Here is a 26,079-nt window from a genome sequence, read left to right as displayed (position 1 = left end):
CATTTGGGAATAACCCTGCAGAAAGGGCCAGGTACAGCAAGTAGCAAAACAGGAGCCATGTGCATGCTGAACCCTGTTCACTGCAAAAATTGCCATATACAAGAAAGATATATAAGGTACCAGAGATAGGGGCAGGATTACGCACATGGACTGGTAGCTGGACTTATTTCACGCTTGATGGCATAAAATGGTATGTGGGAGGCTTTACATGTCCCTCCACAAACACCACTATTCTGTTAACCAGCTACTTCTAATTTATATAGGTATTAAACTAATTAGAGATGTGGTATGAAATATAATAAGGACATATCTAAAGACTGTCCTTTTGTACATATTATTTGCTGAGTGGTTTATACTTTTTACATTCATTTCTACTCATATTGTATGTAGAAGAATGGTATATACACTTGCTAACCATCTAACAGGCAACACCAATACCACTATGTGTGTGGGTGTTGTACTGATTTTGAAATTCAGGGCTCAACTCTATCACCCACAGATAAGAGATTCTCTGAGAAGTCTGTCAAACTCCTAACACCTTTACAAGTATGACTGAGAGGAAGAGTGAAAGACTCTTCCAAATATCCCTTTTCTATCAGGAACGCTACCAGGTAAACCACAATACTTTCAGGGTAACACAACAAGATCAGGTTTCTTTTAATGACTATTTTGAGATAATTTAGATCTTATCCATGCCACCGCACACAGACTTCTAGGCAAGAGCTTATGGCCAATGTAGCACCACACAGTTTACAAACACAACCACTCAAATATATTAACTGGGGAGTTTTGTAATATAGAAGTATGAGTAATTCCCCTCTCTCCTGTGAATTATATGCTCCATCCTTGCCGTCATCATCTCACAACATAATTCAAACAAATATCCGCTCGAGATGCTCACTGGAAGTCTACAAAAAAAGTAAAGGATCTTGGGTGCCATCTCCATACTCACTACTACAATTCAAAGAACCAATCAGGTTGGTGACTACACAAACTCAGTACCTCTGACTTGATTACATGGATAACCCTAGTCACATTTTTGGTCAGGGGGCTGGGAAATGTTTTGTCCTTTGACTATTCCCAGCTAACCTATGCTCCCATCTGTCCACTGGAAAGGTGGGCCCCTAAGGTTTTTAACAGTCCATCACAGGTGTTGATGTTTAGGCCTTCAGATGTATACAGACTAAATTTATCCTGAAACTGCTTGGAAGCAATACAATTCCGGCATTATGACTTTGACAGAGGTGTGAGGTTTAGTCAAGGTAACAATGACCTCAATAGTGAATGCTGTAACTTTTTTTAAAAGAGTTTACGCACTGAAGCAAACATCAAAGGTGATACAGGGTATCCAGTCTAGTGCCTCTACAGACACAGACTATCTGTGAGCCTATCATTGACCCTGAATCGTTATCTTGGGTTTTAATATTTTACCATGATTCCCTAGATCAACTAATTCACAAGCCCCCAACCCCTGCATAATACATATTGTAAAGGCCCAATCCACTCTGAATAATAAGAAAGCCATCCATTTAGCTCGCCTCCTGGCCACATCTATAAAATACAGACTCCATTTTGTGTTCTTAATTAAGCCAGCCGGCTCAGGAAATATAAAAAAAAAAAAAATCAGCATGTTAAGTCTTACCATCAGTATGTTAGTAAAGAATTCAACATCTAAGCTAAGGAAAGAGAGGTGCCCGAGTTATTTGCATAGTTTATTACCTCTGTCCAATTTATAGAGGAGGGTAATAAAAGCCTCTGCCATGGTTGGGTTAAGATCTGTCTTGGAGATTGTATCATTCATTAACTTTGTAATGTCCTGCAGTAGCAAGGGTGCAAAAGTCCTATAGACGTCAATCGATAAACCTTTAGGGCCTACTGTTTTGGTATAACTCTTTCCTTTTTAATTGCTATCAGAACCTCTTTTTTTTTTTAAATAGATGCTTCCAAGCTCCTTTTAGCTGTACCGGATATTGTTGGAAGAGATGCATTAGAGGGGTAAGCCTTACAGTATCTAGGGTGAACAAACTGATAAAGTGAAAACACCCAAATGTCTCATTGCTTCTTATGGCACTCTCAAAAAATTCACTACAGCGCTCACCAATGAAGGTGAGTGCTCGTTTATATCTCTGTATAGCAAAGGACAGGTGGCCAGCTTTAGAACACTCTTCCTTTTATTTAAGCAAATTATAAGGTAGTTGGTGTTCTCGGTCTTCCATGTTCCTGGTATGCACCCCTCAATGAATAATGCTACACCAAGTTCGTTGTGACGGTGTTCCGTGTTGGGCTTCAACATCCAACAGTTCTTACACTAGTGATTTCAGAGTATTTCGGAGATGTATTACCCTGTCTTCATCAGCAAAAACCTGCCCCTTCATAACTGCTTTAAGGGTGTCACAAATTATTGCTTTACTCAGTTGTCCTTTACCTTCGTGTGTGAGTTTTAATATATTAAACTATGTTACTGGTAATGACAGAAGGGAATGTGGCCATTTTAGGAAGAAATGAAGACATCTTCAAGCAACTCCTAACTCACAAGAAACTATATTTGCTGCACATGACACCTGCACGCCTTGTAAACAAAACCAACATTAACCATTACCAAGCTATACTAGCTACCCCTATTGGTCCATAACCTATCTTTCCAACCGCTCATTCTCCATCTCCTGGGGCTGCTCTCTCTCCTTGTTAAGTCCCCTACACATTGGTGTCCTCAAAGGTTCTCTGCCGGGTCCACTCCTATTCTCTCTCTAGAGCACCTCCCTTAGCAGCAGCATCTTGCCTTTCAGGTTTGTCCAATATGCAGAAGATAACAATTAATCATCTTTTCGGTCCCTTCCTTCTCTCTTTACCTTTAATAGAAGAGATTATTTCTACAAAGGCATGCCACCGTAATGCTCTCTCATCTCCCGGACAGTGTGACCCTTTCCTTGGCAGCCAAAAGTGTCCATTTACCCAGACATTGCAGTTGGTATGCTTTCATTACTATTAATGACACATACACCGGGTACCAACTTCTCAATATACACACAATCCATTCAAACATACCCTTCTATGTTGCCAAAGCATTGACAGCAACACTAGTTATAGGCAAAGTTGACTGCTGCAGTTTGCTACTGAAGTGCATATAAAACAATTCCCATCCCAAATGCTGTGTGCAAAAAAGCTGGGCCATCTAAATCATAGCAAAACGGTCATGGTAAAAGTTATTGCAAGTAAAGGAAGTAAAATGTTGCATTATTTAAGTTGAAAATTGCCTAGGCATACTTGCTTTCTATTCTTCACTCACTGATTGAGGGGCGTTATAAATTACTTATCACCCTGCATGCCTAACTCCTGTCACTCTTCCCTGCCTATGTTTCGCAATACTCAGTGTCATTCTCCTCTTCCGGTTCATCTGTGCTCCTCTCATGGCCTTTAGGAAACCGCCTCCCGCTGGAGGTTATTGGAATGATTATTCTGACCACACCATTTCCCACCAGTGCCATCCTGAAATCTCCTTCCATTGTGTTCTCTGCCCTCCTGCATGCTGCATTATTCAGGGCAGTAGAGCACTTTTAAAAAGGCGTGCACACCACTTGCTGGATGACTCCGAGTGTTTGGTACAGTAAGAGAAGTGTAAAGGAATGGTAACTCCGAGTCTTGCCCCTCCAGCGCAGTGGAGGTATGCTGCTCTGTCATGTCTGTGTCACGATGGGTTGTGTTCACGGTATTCAGGAAGAAGTAGTACTCTTCTGGATACAGCACTGGAAGGGCACACCTGGGAATGATACAACAGTCTGCAAACCACAGCAGGCTTCGGGGAGGATTACTGACCATGGGATTGAAAAAGAGACTGAGACATTGTATATTTGCTGTCTGTGGAAAGGCTACTGGGGTAGAGTGACATGTGGGGGTTATTCATGGAAAGCAATGAAGCATAGTAGTGACGCTAACAAGTTATGGATTAGCTGTCATTTAATGTTTACATACATCCGTTTCAAGCTCTTCACCAAATCAAAAAGCAGATGAAACAGCGAGGGCAAGATGATACACCAAAATATGTAATGGAACATAGAAGTCCTTCTATATTGTAGAATTCATTTCCACGTAACTTCTTCCCCTGGCTTCAATTCCCTGCAAGAAACAAAGCAGATAATTGAGATATGCAAACTAAGTGGTCACTATCCATATGTATTCCAACAATTATCTTACTATAGCGTTAACCTATACTGCATAGTATCATAAGACAGATGTTTATTGTACGGTAAGTTAAAAATCATTGCAAATTTAAAATGGAAGTATCAAATGTACTTATAAAAAGTTTAAACATATGTAAGAAGAAAAAGTGCATAATATTTTGAAAAACATAAAAGGGAACCACGCTGATCTCCTTCACTGCCAATGATCTTAGTCTGTGTCTTTCTTGCTTAATGAACCAGTGCTACTTCCATGTAACTTCTGCATGGCTTCCGACATCCCTTGTGGATTGTCTTGCAAGTGCGTATGGTTGAAAACTGTGCTCCATCTTCAGAACTATCAACTAGATAGAACTGCTAAGCTTCTCAGTGGTGGTTCAGCAGTTTTGGGGGACCCAGAAATTGACATGGCTGCTAATACGGAACTTTTTGAATATGTGGTAGTTCTAATCAAGATCAAAATAAACTATTATTTCAAAACACCTGTTAATATATTGTTTCAATGCAAGAAATCATGCAGTTCCCAAAAAGCTCCCTGCTAGCAGAAGGAATTAAAAGCGGCGCTCTCTGTGGTGTTAATTTGTACTAAGTTTTTTCCCCTTGCCCCACGTTGATCCTGAAATACTCCTGCGTTGCAGCTCTTAACCAAAAGTCACTATTATGGTGTTATTCAACCACCATAATGTCTCACTAGGCAAATCATTTTTCTGTTCATTGGTAACAGGTACAACTGCATATAAGAATCTCATGTGTTTATAATCATAGGCCACTGCTCCCTTTTGTGTGCAAGCCGTCACTATGGAAAATTAAGTATGCCACAGGGTAGAACAAAATGTAAAGATAAAATTAATATACTGCTTGGAAACAAAGACATAGACGGTTAGATTAGCTCAACTGTGCAGTTTACATGGACAAATGAGGTATGACAGATACCACAGGACGGTAGATCTCCAAAACGTACCATATTGCTCTGATTATAAATTAGGTATGCAGAATCACAGTACGAAATTCCACCTCATCATGAATGGGCTTGTGTTCCCGCACCTGGTTTTCCCGGGTGTTGAAATACAAGAACCAATTTTTTCGAGGCAGTAATTCCATCCAGTTAAATAGTAAGGGGCTTTGACTACAGCAGAAGAAGCCAGGTCTCACCTCTGATTTTATTTCTGTCAGGCGCGCGCATTTGATGCTTCCGACTGTGAGGCCACCCTTGCCCTTCCCTCTCCTACTCCTCACACCTACCTTCGCACTCACCCCACAGAGGTCCCCACATACATTTACCACCTGCTCGGAGGAGGTGGTAAATGTATGTGTTAAACCCAACAATATAGGGAATTCTGTGTGGTTTTACGATGGTAATTCCTCAGTCTACAGGGGTCAAAAAGTAACTGCATTATACCGGTGTGGCCACAGCAGGGATAACTATATATATATATATATATATATATATATATATATATATATATATATATATATATATATATATATATCCTTGCCTTTCAAGTTGTCCTATTCACATTCAACATAGCACCTTCATTTTGCTTCACACCAGAGATACCCTAAATTTAACCCACCCATCCACTTTTTCTTTCTACAATAACGTTTCAAGCTATTCCAGAATGTGGCGGGTGGCAAGTCACATGACTGTGCTAATTAAACTTGCCACTTTAAAAAATCAACTTTCAAAATAAAAATGAGTGGTCATAAAAAGGGCCAGTTACATTGGGACTAAAAACAACTTATAATGTATGACAAGATACACACCTTGATTTTCTACAGACATGCGTTCAAAACTCCTCCAGTTGTTCAAATAAAATTTGTAATTCTAATGACATGAATGTGTGCTAAGCTTTTAGATGAAGCACGTATACTTCCAGCACACAAGACTTTGTAGGTCAATTATGTACTTTCACTTTCTGCTGCACATAGAAACAATGGGCAGATAAGACGGATGAATATAAGCATGTTACATACATTATATACCAAAGGCGATTCACTAATCGAAAACCTTCTTAAATTTTGATAATATTATCCTCTTCCTCAAGTTGAATGGGGAAGGGATTCCAGTTTATGGCATCTAAACATCGGGTTTAGTCCTATAACGGATAGTAAGAATTTAAATAACCCTATTGCTTTTTCCAGCTGGATCCACTTATCCTCCACGTACATCTCTAATCTGGTGGTTATGTGTCTCTGACCTGGTGGTTAAGTGTAAATGTCTGCAAGCTGATTGGGCCTAGCAAGAACCCTACTCCAAGTAGGCTGATTTGTTTGATGCATCTTAGAGCAAAGCCTATCTGTAGCATTTAACACTCGGCCTTACAAAAAGACTGTAGCCAAAGATGCTGATTCCATAGATAAGAAAGTCATTACCAATGAGACTCAAAAATATAGTTACCAACATTTGAAATCTAAAAATACCTCCCAAAAATGAACACGTTTTGTTGGAAACGATTAAGATGGCTTGAAGCACATTGAACTGGTTGGTCTATGGCAGTGGTTCCCAATCTGTGGTCCGGGGACCCCTAGTGGTCCGCAAAGCCCTCTCAGGGGGTCCGCGACTGCTTAGAAAATTAAAAAATATTAATGAATTAGGTCCCCAGCTTTCAGTAATGACTCAGCTGGGGGTCCCCGGATTCCAATAATGATTCAGTGGGGGTCCCTGGGTTTCAGTAATGATAAAGTGGGGGTCCACAGAAGTCAAAAGGTTGGGAACCACTGGTCTATGGTATGAATTATACTGCTTTTGTTAGCATCAAAGGACTTTTTATTTTTAAGAAATCCGTTTTTTCATTCACTTTTTACTATACAATACTTCAGTTTGGAGAATATAAACAACTAGCCACACTCCATCAATTCAGATCTGGACGATGTCTAAATGGCATGCAAATGCTGTGCTTACAAATATTTGAATTAAACGCATCCCAGTACAAAGTCACTGCATGGGTAGTTATCTAACATTTTTGACGTGGGAAGATTGTGTGGATAAACGAGGATGCACCTCAACTCACCTCCTGAATAACACACTCTTGTTGCGAAATGCTGTCAACTGTTCGTCATTCTTTCGATCCCAGTACCATCCAATCACAAATCCCAGAGGGACAAGTACATTGACCCAATGATCACGTACAAAGCTGAACATGTTCACCATTGTGGCTAAAAAAAGTTTAGAAAATCACAAAAAGTGAAAAAACAAATATAACACTTTAAAAATTTGGCACTGCATATAATACATTTTATAAGTAGTTCAATTAAATCATCTCATATGTCCAATTAGTCACGGGGAAATTACATATCTAAGTATTTGGAGACCCGATTGATGTTAAAGCGATACTGAAAACATGCAAACAGATAACATTTCAAGACATTTCGCCCGTCTGGTAAAAAGGGTAAAGGAAATTGGGTTCAACAAAAATAAAGAGAACATAGGGGGGGATGAGCAAGAAGGAGAGAGGGGTTCCCGGTTTCAGCTTTATTGAGTGGGGGATTAGGCTTTGGTAGTCGTGTTGGTGGGCTTTATTGCCCCAGCTACAAGCATCATTATTACAGGTGCTGGCAGCTGTAGGGTAGGGAGGCCTTTCAACGTGGTACATCACAGCACCCCCCCTTGCCCACCCTGGGTTCAGCGTCCAAATTGCTATGTGCACACACTTTCGAGTATTAAATAAGCTCTGTGGTAGTTACAGAAATGTTTTGGTGTCCATACAAAGTTTATTATCACAGCAGCAGAAGTCTTGGGCACTTCCATGCTACTTATGCAGCTTTATTCCACTGTCCTCCTCTTTACATGCCAAACTTAATAACCCCCAAACCTAGATTTCCACTCTGTTCTCAATTAAGGTTTGAACTCGGATGACGCACATTTGCTAAAACATCAACTGAGGAAACATAATTGTGATTTAAAGGTCGATTTAATTTATTACTATGGACGCCCATGCTCATGGACGTCATTTAGGGGTCGCTGCTGCAACCCCTGGCTTGCCCTTTGCGACCTCTGACACTGTCATTGCGCCCCGGGGCCACAGAAGTGGCAAAATCAGTGCCAGAAACACAGAAGCAGCTCCTCCTCATGGACGTCGGTTGGGGCTGCGCTCTGTTTTCTTTTACTATTGTTGTTACACTAATAGTGAACAATGTTCCATTAGTGATTTAACAAATAAAGTACAATTAGCTGGAATATAGCCTTCCCTGGCAGCTGAGCTAAGGAAGAAAAGTGATTTTACATGTAAGTTGTATGCATGCTTTATGTGTGAGAGTATGTAAACGAGTGTATGTGTAAGAATGCATGCGTGTGTGTGTGTGTATATATGCAATTGAAGGTCAAAGGTCGTGATGTCACTTCCGCTAACCCTAGCATTTTGGCGAATTGACATTCATGCTAAGGCTTAGGCTTGGTCTAGTCCCTAGTGTGAAGGCCTTGTAAGGAAGAACTCATCAGGGTCTTTACAGGCTAATGCCATCTGCAAGATGAATAGTAGTTCCGGTGCAAAGGATCGTACAATTCTTTTACAATTAACTCCTGTTATTAATGTAATATAATAGTGGGTTGGTTGGGTGTAGCCTCTGGACCCAGATTTGTACTAATTATCACATTTAAATTTGAACATAATGTAATTGGTATAGTCGATTTATCATAAAAATTTCACAGTTTTGGAAATTGGTTAGCGTTTTATGTTTCCTTTATTTACCATGTGTGGGTATGGGATTTTTTATTTTGAGGTATTTTTACATGTTTCATAGTTTTCAAATGTTTCATGATTTACAGAGAAAATGGTTTTATTTTAGAATATTGTAACTGAACATTTATGTTACTAATTCAAAATCAAAATTCTGCATATTTTATTACTTCAAACCATAATGCCAAATACTCCCACAAGCTTTCAGTCAAAATCAAAAGGAGCGGCAATGTTTTCATAAAACTATCAAATAGAATACAGGGGTGTGGATTTTAATACAATATCTACTTGCCCATGGGACAGGTTGCTTCATAAACCTACTTGTCCTGCAACAAACTCCACTTGTTCCTTTGGTGCCATGTACTACGGCGACAAATAATGACAGCATTCTCAAAATATAAGCGCTCTGATAATGGTCTCTCTGATTATGCCTGTGTCCATAATATAGTGAGGTTAGAATACTAGCAGTTACCTTATTTTGCCACTTTTCCGTATATGTGTACACTGGGACGGGAGTTAGCAGTAAGCAATAGTTCCAGAGTTGGAGTACCCTTTTGAGTCTGTGCAGACCAACTAATCTGTATGTTTTAGGGGTTTTCACAAGCCCTTCTCTACTCTTTTCCCATGTTGAGAAAGGTTGGAGATGTACTCTTTGACAATGGCAGAAGTAAAAAGTATTGCTGGGTATGAAAAAAGTGGTTGGAAGGATGGTTAACTTGGAAACTCTCAACAGCTTTTCTAACCAGCAAATCTACACATGCATATTTGCTCATTCTCACATGGAGTCCACAAATATTTTCTAGGAGTACAATTTCCTGTCCTACTTCCATACATTATTCTGAATTCATGAAAGCCATAAATCTACACTTTTGCAAGGACATATACCATGGGTGCACTTTTGTTACTTTCTTTGAATTGGGCATCTCATTTGGTCTGGCGTTCACCAAGACCTTTTGTAATTATTAAAGTTTTAACTCCCTATCGGCTGGCTTCACTGTGACAGCATTCTTTTCTTTCACTATTAGCGTACCAGCAGACAAGGTATTGCTCAGTGCCAGGAACTACTGTGGCAAAGTGTGCTTTTTGGGACCACCATATGTTTTTGCTATTTGCCGATGTTTGTCGTAAGGGTGAGGGCAGGGCAGCTCCAAAAACAATAATGTTTTACAAAAAACATGTTATAACAAGATATGCACTGACAAAACCAAACGGCTGGTCACCAATGTCGGACCTGTTGGTTTTGCCAATGCTTGTTTATTGTCATGTTTTCCGTAATCTTGTTGAAACTGGTTAAACTGATTTTCCACTATGAATATTGCTGGCTCATTTTACTAAAAGATGCTTCAAAGAAATGGTACCTAAGATTTCACAGTAATTTAGCTAACTTTTTTTTTCTTAGCTGCATTTGTTTGTGAACATTTGAAAGCAAATAATCATCAGTCTTACTTTCACACTTATGCAAATACTTGCATCTAATCATAGAGCATTCTGGCAGCATTATACATAGTATCATATTGTTAAACTTTGTAAACGTGTATACGTTGTTATGCTGGAACCTCCGTAAGTAATGCAGTCCGAGCTAACAATATTTCCTTAAATTGCTCACCCTAATAATAAAGGATTTGCATTAAAGAATAACAAATACAATTTTAAACAGAATTAGCACATGGACACAAATATTTCCTTAACTGCAGACGATGAACTACCCTGATCCATAATGTGTTACTGTAGACTGGCAGCCAAAGGATTTGTGCTGCATGGGGTTGGGCCTACTTGTGCCGAGGACAAAATAAACAATAAAACTTGCTGTCCTTGTATTCAGGAAAACACATTTTAGGAGGTAATATTCATTTATTGTAAAAAATAAACTTGCATGCCTTGAACAAGCAGCCTAACATATTGTTGACAAAACTCATCTCTATGAGGTTTTGCTCTTCAAATCAATTAATTCATGTTCAATTCATTGGTCATATTTCAGATTCAAGAACAGATTATTTTTATGAAATGTAAATCCCTGGTAAGAGAATGTAGGGAACAGTGTAGGGGTGTGGCCAAGATAGAGGCAAGACCGGACGTGCTCTAACGAGCTGCACTGGGGCCTTCCCAAATCCTGCAACATCTTGTGGCACCTGAGCCTGGGATGACTGATATTGCTCACTGCGGCTCTCGTAAGCGGTTACTGCTGACATCTGACTCCTGTTCTAGAGCGGCACATGGGAGCCCGCGGGTTGCGGTGACGACTACGCCGCTGGCAGCGTCATTTATGCTGGGCGGCATCGCAAAGCGTTACTGAGGGGCTAGGTAGCATGAGTACTTGAGCCACCCTCGTGGGGGTGCTGGAAGGCAAAAGGAGCAGCGCTAGCCCAAGTGGCTGTGAGGAGCCACACTGACAGGCAGCGACGGTTGGTAATTGCGAACCCACGAGAGGGCCCCCAACCATGTGTGGCAGCGAGTACTCAGCTGAGCGGGGGACGACGGAAGTGAAATCCCACTCTTCAGGACCCGCACTAGGGCGATGACCGATAAGGGAAGTGCTTTGCGGTCCTATGTGCACACCCAACCAGTGAATACTGGACGCTACATGACCAGCAGCTATGCAGCTAAGGGCTGACAAGACTATTATGGGGTTTATGGGTGTGGTGTTTTTGCTTGACGCCAGAGATGGTGAGGAGGGCCTGCAAAGCATGCCTAATACAGGGGAGGGGAACCAGTGCAAGGTGGTGAGTGCTACAGGACCCCTCCCCACTATCTGTGGCCCACTGCGTGCTGGACTGTGCTTCTTTCCTGGACACTGCTGAGCGGCCATCTGCTGCCCACTCATATGGAGGGCATGACTGTGGGGTGCACTGAGTGCCAGCTGCGGGTACAACCTGGCCTGAGCAGACACCCTCTCCCTTCCTGAACACTGCTGCCTGAACATTGATGCCAGGGAATACAACCTGGGATATAGACCTCTTGTGCTTGAAACCGGTCCTGGATCGAGGAGACGAATGCCGTTGTCCCGGTGGAGCAAGATGGAGGCTTGAGGGGAGCTGCTGCCTGGTGAGTCAACAAGAATGTATCCTGTAGCAGGGGCCCTTGGGCCGGTGCAGGAAGGACAGGGTTGCCAGATCTGGCATGTGAACCTTTGACTGCTCTTCTTGTGGAGCCCCTCTGAATGCCGTGATTACAAACCTGGGCCCACTGCATGTTTCAAGTGCTGGGGAAGCCAGAGGCCCTACGCTTGCTCTCTGTCTGAGCCTATGACACCCCCCGCACCTATGACATTAGTACTTCTATCAACCTGAGTGAAATTGACTTCTGATTAGGTCATCTTGGTTCACTTCCTAAGGCCTTTCTACATAGCTCACAACCACTGTTTGGGGCGAGTGAGGAGCCTGGCCCAGAGCACCAGGAACAGCCGGCAGTCCATGGGGGAAGAAAACTTGCAGCATTACTCAGCCCTGAACCTTTGGGCCAGTCATGTCGGTGAAGCCCAAGCCTATCAAAGGCCTGACCTCTGCCCCAGTTGGCGACACTGCGCTATCTGCCGTCTCTGAACCCAACAGTGGCAATCTGGCCCGTCTGGAATCCACTCTGCGGCAGCACTCAATCCAGTAAGAAAAGATCCTACATGCTATACTGGACATCAAGACAACTTTAGAAACCAAGACTGATGCTGTGTCGCTGGATGTGAACCTCCTTCGAACAGACCATCAGAAGCTGACAGAGAGGGTGAATGCCGCAGAAACCCTACTGACATTTATGCACACTACACTGGTTGAACGCCAGACACAAATGAAGGACTTACGGGCAGAGGTGGCCTCTCTTCAAAGATGGGTGGAAGATGTGAGGGCCACTCGTGATCCAATAACATCTGCTTTTTGGAGTTTCCTGAATGTTCCGAAGGACTGAGATTGGAACTCTTTCTTGAGACCTGGCTGGTGAACACCGTTTTGGAAAGGCAAGGTACCGAAATTGTTCTCAGTGGAGCACGCACATTGCATAGCAGGGCAACATCCTCTTCTAGGAGCTTGTCCGCAATCTGTTATTGGCGTATTTCTTATCTTTAGATAGGGACCTGATACTACAACTGTTCAGGACAAAAGGCCCTTGGTATTCAGAGAACCACACCATCACTGCTTACCCAGACTTTACCGCAGAGGTCCAATGGCTTCGTACCTCTTACATGGCAGTCAAACAGCGACTCCGTGAGTCCAACTTGAAATATGCAATGCTATATCTCGCAAAACTCAAGGTAGTCGATGATGAGATATCTTACTTCTCCTTCTCAGAAGATGTATGGACATGGCTGAATGTGAAAGGACTAACATCCAAAATTACTGACGATCCACACATGAGAGACTGGCTGACCCCCTGGCAGTGGCACGGGGAGCAGGAGGCCATCCAACCCGGGAACAGTTGGCACTGGAACTGACACAAGCAGTGTTGCTACACCATAGTCAGGATTCCTAAGATGGATTGCATCTGGACCACACCTCAGGGACTGACTCGGACACTGGACACTCTAAGACCTCAAGTGTGGAGCCCTTTCGGGGCCCACAACTGACTCCAAGATCGGTGGATAATATTTTGTCAACATTGATGATTTTCGTGCCAAGTAGTGGATAGCTTGTCCTGTCCCCACAACGCTGACCTCCTGCTGTCGTGCGGCTGACTATGGCAGGGTGATTGGTCATCTGATGTGGCGTTCATTTCCCACCTCCAATCGCTGGAAACCACTACTACACAGAATATCGTGCCCCACGTGCACTGCAGACAGGACATGGTTTCTTTAGTTTACAGTTGTGTTTGCTACAGTTGGATGGGCAGTTTTGGCTGGGGGCACATGGCCCTTCTGACCTGGGATGGATGGGAGGTGTATGTTCTCACTTTTTAATCAGGGAATGAAGTCTCATACATTCTTTCTTCAACAAAGGTCTAGACAGACATCAGGCATACAGACATGTCTGGGACACACAGGAGGCACTGCATGAGGATATGGGTTGGGACATATGTACCAGACCTCACCTAATACCTTTTGTCATGGTTACAGCGACTCACACTTCTATGCTGAACTATAGCGTGATAACATGGAATGTGCATGGCTGAATTCTCATACTATTTTCCTGGGCATGGGATACACCCCAGAATGGACTTTTCATCTGCAATGCACCCCTGGATATACACATTATTAACATGGATATCTGGCCTGCACTGTTACGGACTATTGCCCACTACTGTTGATGCTCCGGTGGGGAAAACACCCAGCCATGTCGACTTGGCGGCTTTAAACAGAAGCACTGGATGACACCCACTTCCAGGAAACCAAAGGACACCACCCAGTCCAAAGCTGTGAAGTGGGACACCCACAACGTGGACATATGGGGAAAGTGTATTTCCACCACATGGGGGGGGTTTACCAGGTCCTAACTGATGAACTATTGACAACAGAACAAGAACTGCATCGCCTCAAGGAGTAAGTGGTTCAACAGACCGTACATGTCAAACGCCTCTGATGTCTGAAGTTCAAATACAGGGAGCCTGTGGCAAGGTTAGGAAAGCACGACTATAAATGGCAGACTGAGCTTCTCCATGCTAAGGGAGACCCGGAGGGCAGGTTACTGGCTTGGCTAGTTACGGAAGATCAGCTGAGGATGCCGATATGTGCCATCAAACTGAGAGATGGCACAATGCTTAACGCCCAAGTGGACATTAATAACGCATTCTGGGACTACTGCCAAACCTTATACACAGCTGGTGTGTTACCTCTCTTTGGTCACATGGGGGATTCCTTCAGAATCTTCCGCTATCTCAGATAGATCCGCTACAACTAGCCGAACTGGAAGCGCTCCACTAATTATAGGAAATGGGAGTGGCCATTGCACAGATAACCCGGAACAAAATCCCAGGCACTGACAGCCTACTGACCACATCATCTTTAGTGCTCACCTCTCTCAATATCTCCTGGACATGTTCAATGAAGCACGGACGCTCGACCAACCTCCGGACTTGCTCCGTGAGGCGTTGATCGTGGTCTTATCTAAACCAGGTCGTGACTCTCTGGGTGTCCGATCATATCACATAACGCAAACAGGCTTCTCCCTGTGATTGCCACCCTTCTGGGTTTATCCCAGGGCAAAATACCTTCTAAACATTCGTTGGCTACTACCCCTAATATGGGCCAATCCAACAACAGCTCTGACCAAAACGCTGGTATCGCTGGATAATGAAAAAGCATTGAAACCCTCAGCTGGGAATATCTGACGGCTACGTTGGAGAGAATGGGCATGGGACCAGAGTATCTTGTGTGAATTTGCACACTTCACAAAAACTCAAAGGCTCATGTTCCGAAGTAGCAACTGATCTGAGAGCTTGGTTATCCAGATGGGCACAAAACAGGGCTGCACTCTGTTGCCCCTGATATTTGCCATGGAGCCACTAGCTTGCAGCCTGTGCCCAAGGGCGCACTGATGGGGATCCAGGCACAGAGTGAACAGCACAGTCATTATATGCAGATGATGCACTGGTCTTTTTGCGGGATCTTACCACCTCCCTCCCTGCCCTGATGACGTTATTAGAGGAGTTCAGTAAGTTTTCAGGCCTCAAGGTGAACTGGCCCAAGTTGTACCTGTTTACCCTTGCCCCGTCCCTGAAATAGACCAGGAGAGCACACCAGGAGCTTGCCTAAAGTGGTTATATGATTCTATTAATTACCTGGGTGTCCAGATCTACCATACTGATGCCAACCTCAAAGAGGGTAACATACATAAGGTGATGGACTTGATCTGCAAGTCCCTTCCCTTTTGGGGCTCTCTACCATTATCTCTACTGGGGCGTGTAGCAATTGCCAGGATGCTAACACTACCTCACCTCCTCTACTTCTTCACTGTGTTACCGATTTGCTTACCTAAGAGTGTTTTCCAGGAATTGCATGGTATTTTGACAGGGCTGATGTGGGGCCCAAATACACGAAGAGTGGCACTCTCCAAACAACCAAGTCCACTAACAGGAGGAGGTCTGGGAGTCCCCAATTACGAATTGTATTATGCAGCAGCAAAACTGCAATGGCTGAGGCATACCGCCTATCCTGAATGGGTGACAGTGTGCAAAATACTTGGGACGACCCCAATCTATACTTTTCTTTCGGCCCCCAAAGTCCACCCCCGAAATGAGACGCACCAAGGAAGGTGGCCCGCTTAAGCTGACAGAGGACTGTGCATCAATAAGGACCACCATACTCTCCATTACTACCGGTGTGGCTACTTTTGGAGTTTTAGTACATGCCTGCCAATTTGACATGACACTCTGGAAAGCAGCGGGTATAGGCTGCCTCAGAGATTGTTACACTGATGGCACACTTACGTCCCTACAAGACACCGTAGACACTTATGAACTGCCAGCAGTGCAGCTCTTTACCTACCACGTGACACAGCATGCGATCCATGCTGCCTAGGGGCCAGACATGGTAGAACCCCCCCCACAGGCCCCTGTGCTGCATGCACTCCTGACACATGACAGGGCGAGTTAAGCAATATTGTTACTTTGTGTTGCCTTGAACTCCATCCCAGTGGAAGCACTGGACGGGGCTAGGACCAGATGGACCATAGACATCCCGCAATGGCTGACGGACAAAATTTGGGCCTGGGCATTACAACAGGTTAAAGAGGTATCTGAGAACTCTTGTTTCCCTTTCACTCAATTTAACAACCTTCACAAACATACTTGACAACACTCAGACTATATCGCATGCTCCCTGTGGTGTCTCCCTCCGGTCCTAGATGGCGTGTAGTGAACTTTGGGTTCTACCACATGGTCTGTGAACTACTCCCGTAGGCATGACACAAACTGCAATAGTACTGATGTGCTATATGCCATCAAAATGTCCGTGCAGTCAGATGCACATAGGTCAAACACGCCAGAAGGTGTGAATGCTAGGATTCTACAGCACTGCAGTAGAATTTGACTAGGACCAGGACCACGGACCGCTAGAGTGCTCATTCACCCCTAAATCCAGCATTTTAGAGACTTCCTCCTTGATGCTTTTTCTCACTCTGTCAGTTAACCTGTAACACTTGTGCATAACAGGTAGGCTGTCCCCAGTAACAATGTTATGGGTGCACCAGTGGGTGACCCCAGGGGTAAGTGAGAAGAGGGAGGCAAACTGTCCCAGCAACTGGAGACAGTCCCTCTGCGGATCTAGGGTCAGAATAGGGAAGAGGTTTACAACTTCCACTGAGTCTGCTCTTTGGAAGACATGAGTTCAAGGAGAGGTTAATTCTCCTCTTCCACCCCATCATCTGTGACTAGAGCATGATCAACTCAGATCTCTCAAAGTGTGGTTTGAAACGGTTCACTTGCAGAACCATCAAAGGGTTCCTAGGAGTCGGCATGTCCACCAAGTTGGTGACAATAGTTGTGCACTCCTTCACCTCAAATGGTCCAGATTAACGGTCTTGGAGACCACGGGGCTCTACTGGGGTCATCATCCACGATTTCTGGCCATTCTGAAACTTAACCAGAGTGGTATTCTGGTCATACCAATGTTTCAAGTCTTACTGGCTCGCTTTTAGATTCTCTTTGTCTAGGTTCCGGACATGGGCTGTCTGGTTCCTGAACACCAGCATGTAACTAAATGCATTCTGGGGGGCTTCTTGGGCATCTTGCTCCCAGCCCTCCTTCACCAAACTGAGAGGCAGTCTCACAGGGTGCCCATACAGAAGTTAAAAAGGGCTGAAGCCAACCCCCTTTTGTGGCACTCCCTGTAAGCAAACAACAGGCATGGTAAAAAGATATCCCACTTATGCCTCATGGGTTTAGAAAGACCCATAAACATGCCCATCAGGGTACGGTTGAATCGCTAAAGCAACCCATTGCTTTTGGAGTTGTAAGGCATGGAGAACTTGTATGTTACACCACACGTCTTCCACATGGCCTTCATGTACAGTGACATGAAGTTGGTACCCCAGTCAGATACCACCTCCTTGGGGAAATCCACACGGGTAAAGATCCCCATAAGTGACCTGGCCTCTGTGGGCGCAGGTACACTGTCCTCAGGGGGATAGCATGCCACCCTCCAGGTACCGGGTGGCATGGTCCACCAAGACCAGGATAAACCTCTTGCCCATGGCTGTCTTGAGATCCAGAGGCCCCACAATGTCAATGCCCATCCACTCAGAAAGGGGTGCTCACAACAGGAAAGGGTTGAAGAGCAGCCTTGCACCTCTTCCCAGATTTGACACTTGCCTGGCAAGTCTGACAAGTCCAGCAGAATGCATCTGAGTTCTTTATCATTTGGGGCACATAAAAGTGGATGACAAGTCTGTCAAAGGTCTTGCTCTGCCCCAGGTGACCTGTCAGTGGCACATCATGAGCCAGACCCAGTAGAAAGGCTCTGAAACACTAGGGTACCCCCAGCACACGCGCTGTCCCAGGCTCAGCAACATGGTGGACCACATTAGGGATTAACTGCTCTTGAGACACCAGATGACAGCGGACTATTGTCATACCAGCTCCTGTATCTCTAAAAGCTTCCACCTACCGCCCATTGATGGTCACCCACTGCCTGTACATCTTTGTATTATCAACCATGAGAGTTCTCTGGACCACCTCACCATCACCAGGGAGACTAGGGTTAGCTCAGCTGGCCCTTTACCACTAACTGGGGCCAGCTTCTCCCCAAATGCTACACTGGCCACCCCAAGTGTCTGCCGACTGGTGGGGGGCTGTGCCCACTTATGACACTTGGGACTGCCTCTGATGTGCTCTTCCTGACCACAGGCAAAGCATTTGATGGGTCCCTCGCCTGCAGGCTTTACTGAAGAGAACCAACTCTTCTTCTTAACAGGGGGCTGGGAATATTTGCTCTGGAAACTAGTTTGGGGCCCTTTAGAGAACTTCTTACTTTTATCCTTGCCACCCCCTCCTTATGTTGAGGACCCTGCCCACCCTCTGCGAAGTCTCCCCCATACAACTTCTGGTGGACCCTGGTACTCACCCAACGGTCCACCTCCTGAGCAAGCTTCCTGAGTTCAGTATATCTGCTGTCAATCAAGTGCTGGTGCAGCTCTGGAAAACACAGATTAGACAAGTGCTCCCATACAAACAAATAGTACCGCCCCTGGAAATCTGTTACCTCACTGCCCTTCACCCACCCATCCAGTGCTCTGCAAAATGAATCAAGTTTCCTACTCTCCCTGAATTTCTTTCTGTACATTTGTGGTGTCAGGCCATACCTAGTGATAAAAGCACCCTTCATGTTAGAGTAGGTGAGCTCACTAGCTGTTCCTGGTGCTAACAATGTGTCCCTCCCTTCTGCTGCAAAGTAATTCCACAGGCCCACCCCCAATCTCTTTTAGGAATTCCATGCACGTGGAGAGCTGCCTCATAGCCCTGAAACCACCAGTGCACAAGCATCTTGATTGGAGGGGTAGGAGAAATGGGACAAAAAAAAAAGGGCTCAGGTAGAGAGCAGACATAAATTATTGGTTAGGAAAATATTTTTTTTGCAATGGGATTTTTTTTCCAGAACAAATGATACAGAATAAAACTGTTGCTGTCTTAAAGAAAGACAGACCAAGTATGTTTTCCCCTCCACACTGACTGTGGATCAAGAGGCCCCATTTCATCATTCGTTTGACAGTAACACATATTCAATATTTATATTCTACACTTGTTATCTTAGATTTATTAGGTTAACACATATTCATTTATAAATGTGATGGCTTGACATCAAAGTACGGTTAGATAACACCAAAATGTTCTCTTGATGAATTCCATACGTTTTCAACTGTGCGAGGGCAGCCTATACTAATATACTCTTACCTCTCTGCTCTTGTACTGTACACCAATCCACATTCAAAATCAAATTAGAAACTGTAGGCTTTACTTCTCTATCATAATCTGGCACAGTGCTGTCTTGCCACCACTAGTCCTATATCCCACAAGATTTTCTCATGTTTAATGGGAATCAATTCCTCCTATCTTTCCAGTGCATTGGTCGAGGGGCAGGGTTACACTTAAAGTCGAACTATGTTCTAATTTACCTTCTATTTGCCTCCAAAACTCTTGGACTCCGGGCATGGTTAAAGTGACATGCTAGAATGTGCCTACTCACCCACTTTCCCTAAGACATAAATTAGTAAGTATTCTTTAAAATGTTTTCATTTGCACTCTTGTGTAATAAGCGCTCGTATTGTAATTGTAACCCGTTTGAATTAACTGTGTAATGTTACCCGTCTAGGATAGATAGTTTTCTTCCACTCAAGATTCTTCCAGGTGACCCATTTCTTGTTCCCACTTCTGCTTTAGTCTATCTCATAATAGGTACATCATTAATGGGTGTTTTTTTAAATCCTCAAACTCGCCTTATATTTCAGTGGCTAGACCACTAGTTTCCAATGATGAGCATTAAAGGACAACAGCTTTCTCATGCTGACGCATGCTCGCACTAAGTTTCAGTTATATGTACTGAAATATTTCCAGCAGCTGAAACAGACATTGACACTATCTTATTTGATTATCTAAGATAAAGTGCCTATGCCAGACTAGAGAAGGTGTTAACCTCAAATTGTAAGGGGCAATGTGTCCCTACAGATAACACATAAAAAGTATTTAAACTTGAAGCCTTCTTTAAAGGTCAAAACCATGAAGGTTTATAAATTAATTAAAGTGCATTACAGAAAGGAAAAATAATAATCAAATGCATAGTGACTCAGCATAGGAAATTAGCATAAGTAAGGCTCAATCAAATACTAGAAGAAATTAAGGCTTCCAGGTAACACATTTTTAAGTCCTAAGCAAGAGAAAGACTAACATAGGTCTGCTCTCTAAAGTTGGGTAATTCACAATCTGGCTCACATCCAACAAGCATTGACAGAGCCAATAGGTCTCGCCTTTGGGACCTTGGTATTGCCAATGTTTGTAAACTAAGTTGTACAGTATTGATTCTGCTGTGCAGCATGGTGATAAGTTATAATAAAAAAGTGTAAAAGCATTTCTGTTACTTTTAAATCACCAAGAAGATATTGTGTAGAACTGACCGACCTTATCAAAAAAATATTTATTATAAAAATGTTTTCTATATTTTTGTCCTTGCACAAGTGGCAACTTCTTTCTTCCTGTTGTTATGCTTATTTGTTATCGTTTTGTTGTTTGTTGGGGGGAATATAAGTAACGGGAGGATTAAGTTTTGGAAACAGTATTTAAATTATAATGTAAGCAACGGACGGACACTAGGGGAGAATGAATAGATGCCATATTCCGAGAGCATATTGGAGGTGGTGCTTAGTGATGCTGAGGTGGTGCTAAGGTGGTGGTGTGCTGGTGTGGAGTTGATGCTGAATGGTACTTAAGTGGCGCTTAGTGACGGTGAGGTGATGCTAAGATATGCTGAGTGACGCTGAGGTAGTGCTTAGTGATGCTGCTTTGGTGCTTAGTGATGCTGAGGTGGTGCTGTACTGGTGCTTAGGTGGTGTTGAGTGATGCTGAGTTGGTGCTACAGTGGTGCTGAGGTGGTGCTGTGCTACTGGTAAAAAACAACTGCTACAATGTAGCGTCCGTCTGGTACATCTACACTCAATGTACCAGCACACTCCGTTATTTACTTAAATAAACTTTCACAATCCTAACTAAACAAAAGGAAATATTTTTAGCAAAAAAAATACTGTCTTCTTCACGTGGCACAAAGTAGGTCCCTGCACACCAACTTTTTTCATGTAGATTTATTTGTGAAACCTATTAAATGCACCAATAAAAAGACACTTCCACACTGTTTCAAGAAAGCAACAGGATCATATTTAATCTGCGGAATTCCGTGTTTCGGCCTAGCAAAAGCGATATGCAAAGGCAGGGGCTTCTTGTAATATATCAGCCAAGTCGTAGTACAAATCCAACTTAAAACCAAAGGGAAAGAGAAGCTGCCAGTAATCATACATGTTCCGTGGTTTTCTGTTTGTTAGCTTAAAGAAAGTGCTATACCGAGCCATGGGGAGGAAAGGAAATGTGAACAGCTAGTACTAAGGAGTGGTCAAAAGCACATAAAAAGGCATTATTTTCCCAAAAATTATACATTAAGAAAATGCATAGCCAAAAGCTCTGTCTCATTTAGAAGCAGGGAGGTCTAGAGGGAATGTATAACAGTGAGGAAAGAAAGCACAAACAGCCACTAGCAACACAAAGAAATAAGGCATTATTTAAAAAATAAAAAATAAAAATAACAACATCAACAAAACGCATCGGCCAAGACCCTTTTGTCATTCAGAGGCAAGGACGAAAATAAGCACAAACAGCCACATCCAAATTCCGCTTAAAGGCAAAGAGGAGCTGTCACAAGTCATACACATTCCACGGTGTTCTGTCTGTCTCCCGGATGAAAGCGCTCAAATATCTCAAAAGCCAACAGCCCTCTGTCATTTGGAGGCAGAGAGGTATGGAGGGAATTCACCAAACTACGAAATTGAAGTGATTAAAGACGCTTCCAAATCGTGCTCAACGGCAAGAAGAAATGCCCCAAATCAACCACATACAGCAAAAAAACTATGAAAAATCACACACACACACAAAAAAAAAAAAAACATTAGTGCGCACAAAATGTAATAAAAAACATGAAGAGTAAGGACATGTAACTGGGGCAGTCTTCATGGGAGAGTACAAAAGTAGGGACTACTAAGCATATTCACCAAACAAAAGCAGACATCTACGAAGGCCAGCAAAAGGAACCAATAAAAAGATGGACGGTACATTATGTCTCGAGGAGAGAGCGCACACGCGCTGCCTAGGCAAGACCTAAAAAAGGACCTTTTTCAAAGAGAAATCCATAGTGAAAAATGCATTGCTAGCATAAGTGGGTCATACATCATTTCACAGATTGACAAATCAAAATATAAAATAAAATACAGCATCTTCCAGCACCATCCAAACACCATCCCCAAAATGAATATCAAAAGAACCCCTTTTGACCTAATACCATTGGATGAATCAGTTCACATTTGTGTACACTCAAAATAATGACAGTCTCAACTCGTGAGTAGGCCTACAATAACACAAGCAAGAAAAAGCCCTGAAAGTAGCAAAAGGGTTTCTCTGGATTTCTTTGAGAACAGCACACCAACACAGAGCAGTAAAACAGTGCACATTTTGCTGCATGTAATGAAAGGGGAATAAAAGTAGGCATCCTGGCTGTGTTAGAATTCAAGATGTAGTTTAGGTTTAGTTTAGCCAAGCACAGGATAATATGGTTTGAAAAAGGTGCAGCATTTTCGTTTCAAAGCAAAAATGTTCATAAAAGTCACAAATTTTAATAAATCAGAATTATCTTCATCACAGAGCTGTGCGTTGACTGCCTCAATGTGAACAAGCAAGACAAAGATTTTGGCTTTCAGCATATGCCCAAGTGAAAATCCTATTGAGATCTCTTGCTATGGCATGGAGTGGGGCATTGCTTATGAACTGAGTGATGTCAAGAATACCGATGACTAGATACCTGACAATCTGGGGGGTGGGGTGTAGGACTCGAGTGGTAGCTTGAAAGTTGATTTTTTTTTATGATTGAAGACTTTGTTCACAGTTGCAAATAAACTGTCTGCCCTTTAAGATTTAAGATTCGTATTCTAAATAAAGTATTGGTGATTGCTGCCATAGAAGTGCTGTGATTTTGCTCAAGGAGGTATTGCATAAGAACAATTTCTGGCCAAAGCTGGATGTGTGGAACTGTTGAGTTGTTTAGGACAAAAGTTAATTCTGCTTTGTGGGGTTGGGTCTGAAGTTAGCACCAAACATCCAGCTTAGGACAATGTAAAGGTGGCTAATTCTGTTGGCGCGTGATATGGTTGTGTAGAGTTTGGTGGCTTCAGCCAACTGGTATCTGCATTCATTGTTTGGCAAAGAGGATCCTCAAAGTTTCCATAAACAGAAAGATCATTCAAGTGAAGGTGAATCTTGGTAACAAGTGTCACAATGGATCACAGCATAATGTGGAGATATTGACGATCCCATTAGGAAAAGACAAAGTTGACTGACTAAGGCAAGTGTGAGTCATTTGATGAGCTCCCCTGCAGCTCGTGGCAAGAATGTAAATGAATGCGTGATTGTGGCTGGAAGAAGACATTTACAGTCCTGATGTGCTCCCAGCATAAATCTCCATGCAAAAGGAAGTGTAGAGTGTCATCCATAACCAAGACAGATGCGTTTTAGTCATGTATTGGGGGAAGGGTCTGAAACATAATTTGTGAGACTAAGGGGTGGTATCTGCCATGATTTTGCAGTTACTGTCACTCTTCTCAATTACTTTTAGAAAGGTTTATGACTAGATGCCACCTCGCGAATCTGTGGGAGTTGCGGGGGGAGTTAGATGGAATGGGCAGAGCCACTGATGCAAATTTTGATACTGGTGTTTCTCCACCCTTGCAACTAGGGAGGCGGGGGTTGGGTCCTCCATTAATTTTATTACCCATATAAAAGGTAAACCTACGTACACAATTGATATTCCCAAGGACTTAAAGAAAACAGATCTTGCTCACTATGCTGATGATTTTGAAGTAATCTCACAAACTTTTAGCGAAAAGAAAGGGGCTAAGAATCTTGAAGCATCGCTCAGCAAAATCTCTGGATGGTACAGCGACTGGCAAATAAATCTCAACACAAGCAAAACCACAACAAAATTGTTCACCAGAAAGCAAATCGAGAATCATCCACGAATTTGCCTCAAAGGGAGAGCTGATAAAGTGGGAAAACAGCAACTCATACCTGAGAGTGACACTTGACTCCAAACTCAGCTGGAAAAAAAACACATTGAGAAGACATTCCAGAAAGCATCAACCAAACTGGCTGCATTGTACCCTCTTCTGAGAACTAAGTCGATGCTTATGCGGAGCAAGGTGTGCCCAATAAATGCTATTATTCAACAAACTATGACATATGCTTCACCAGTGTGGAGCGGTTTCAAGCCGGAGTATCGGAAGGCTCTGCAGACACTACAGAACAAGGCCTTACATATAGCAGCAGGTGCTCCTTGCTTCGGAGGGGGGGGAGGGGGGGGGGGAGGGAAGACAGCTAACCTCCAAAGAGATTTAGGCACTGAGATGTTGGACAGCCATCTCCGCAAACTCAACGAGAAATTCTACAAAGGATTGGATCTAAAGGAAAACCCACTGATCAAGAAACTTGCTGACATTTCTGCAAACCCTTTTGACCACTATCCGTGGCCCATCACAATGCTGACCATGTGAACCAACTTCACCTGTGACAAAGTGACAATAAGTAAACAAAAAAAAAGCGGTTTAAAAATTCAAAATGAATATGGAGTAATGGGGCTACCGCCACAGTTTCAAAACCACACCGCTACCAGAAGGAATCTGACAGCCAAAGACGACAACATCAGAATCCCTGCCTGCCTTAGACAATCCAGCCCGTGTAAACACAAGAAATTGTTTCAACATTAAGACCATACGAGCGGGTACAACTTAGATGCATCCTACTCTCTCTCCACTAAATGTAAGCAATTACTCGGTTCACAGAATTACAACATATTCCGTTCCTAACGTGGTCCATAGCAATTACGAAAGGGCCATCCCAGTATTGAAGTTTGAGGTCGCTTCATGGATGACCTACACCTTCCGACTTATTAAACCGAGCAATGTGAAGAGTAAAGGCAGCAGCTCCTTCCAGTCTCAAATGACGGAACCTTAAATAAGAAACTATCAACCCACTAACCTTACCTCCCTTCAGCCGCAGGAGGAGGCCCAGTGCTAGGACAGTTGCGCTAGGACAGTTGCGAGAGGACACCGGCGCAAAGCGCTCCGCGCAGGGTAACTGAGTAAAACAAATGAAGACGGGCAGGTGATTGTGAGTGGCAAGGAAGCAGCCATCTTTTAATGATAAAATGGTCATTTTGCAATCCTTGGAATGATGTCCGAGTTAAAATAAATCTAAGGCACTAATCAAAGGTGTCTTGCTTTTTGCAAATGTTTTAAGTAAACAATATTGCATAGTTTTTGTTTTTAAAATTCGACAATTTGGGAATTGAAAAACGCATTTTAGCTAAAGTTTGAATGCTAGCTACAGTTGTTCGAATTTGACAAATAGTTCTGTCCTGTTGTGAATAATTTCTTCATACACATTATATGTAGCACGTAAAAAACAAGGCGCGCATAATGTATACCGAAATTGTTTCCTTCCAATTGTTCTGTCTCCCGCTACCCGCTTTAGTGAGTTGTCGTTTATGTTGCATGCAGAGGGCAAAACTTGGTATG

The 26,079-nt window shown here is 43.2% G+C and overlaps 1 protein-coding gene across 3 annotated transcripts; it reads right to left on the bottom strand.

The window, feature by feature from the left end:
* Nucleotides 1–3,936: 3,936 nt before the first annotated feature.
* On the bottom strand, nucleotides 3,937–26,079 carry NDUFB1 (NADH:ubiquinone oxidoreductase subunit B1). Of its 3 annotated transcripts, none has more exons than XM_069208206.1 (3): nucleotides 25,989–26,079; nucleotides 7,187–7,331; nucleotides 3,937–4,113 (listed from the first exon to the last, which is right to left on the bottom strand). In XM_069208206.1, exons 2-3 carry the CDS (start codon nucleotides 7,324–7,326, stop codon nucleotides 4,077–4,079), a joined length of 177 nt encoding a protein of 58 aa, XP_069064307.1. In that variant the 5' UTR covers nucleotides 7,327–7,331; nucleotides 25,989–26,079; the 3' UTR covers nucleotides 3,937–4,076. The 3 variants fall into 3 exon arrangements, with proteins under 3 accessions (XP_069064307.1, XP_069064305.1, XP_069064306.1); XM_069208204.1 differs by lacking the exon at nucleotides 25,989–26,079 and adding an exon at nucleotides 25,546–25,695; XM_069208205.1 differs by lacking the exon at nucleotides 25,989–26,079 and adding an exon at nucleotides 25,541–25,686.

Source organism: Pleurodeles waltl, chromosome 9 (genome assembly GCF_031143425.1).
Source record: "Pleurodeles waltl isolate 20211129_DDA chromosome 9, aPleWal1.hap1.20221129, whole genome shotgun sequence".
NCBI lineage: Eukaryota > Metazoa > Chordata > Amphibia > Caudata > Salamandridae > Pleurodeles > Pleurodeles waltl.
Note: the sequence above shows the minus strand (reverse complement) of the source record. Positions and strands in the feature narration are given on the sequence as shown.

What these genes read in the sequence shown, in the direction of transcription:
- NDUFB1 (XM_069208206.1), bottom strand. Translation starts at nt 7,326, where the DNA reads ATGGTGAACATGTTCAGCTTTGTACGTGATCATTGGGTCAATGTACTT. An exon ending in AAGAGTGTGTTATTCAGGAG is followed by an intron (nt 4,114 to 7,186) that starts GTGAGTTGAGGT and finishes TGTTTCTTGCAG; the next exon opens with GGAATTGAAGCCAGGGGAAG.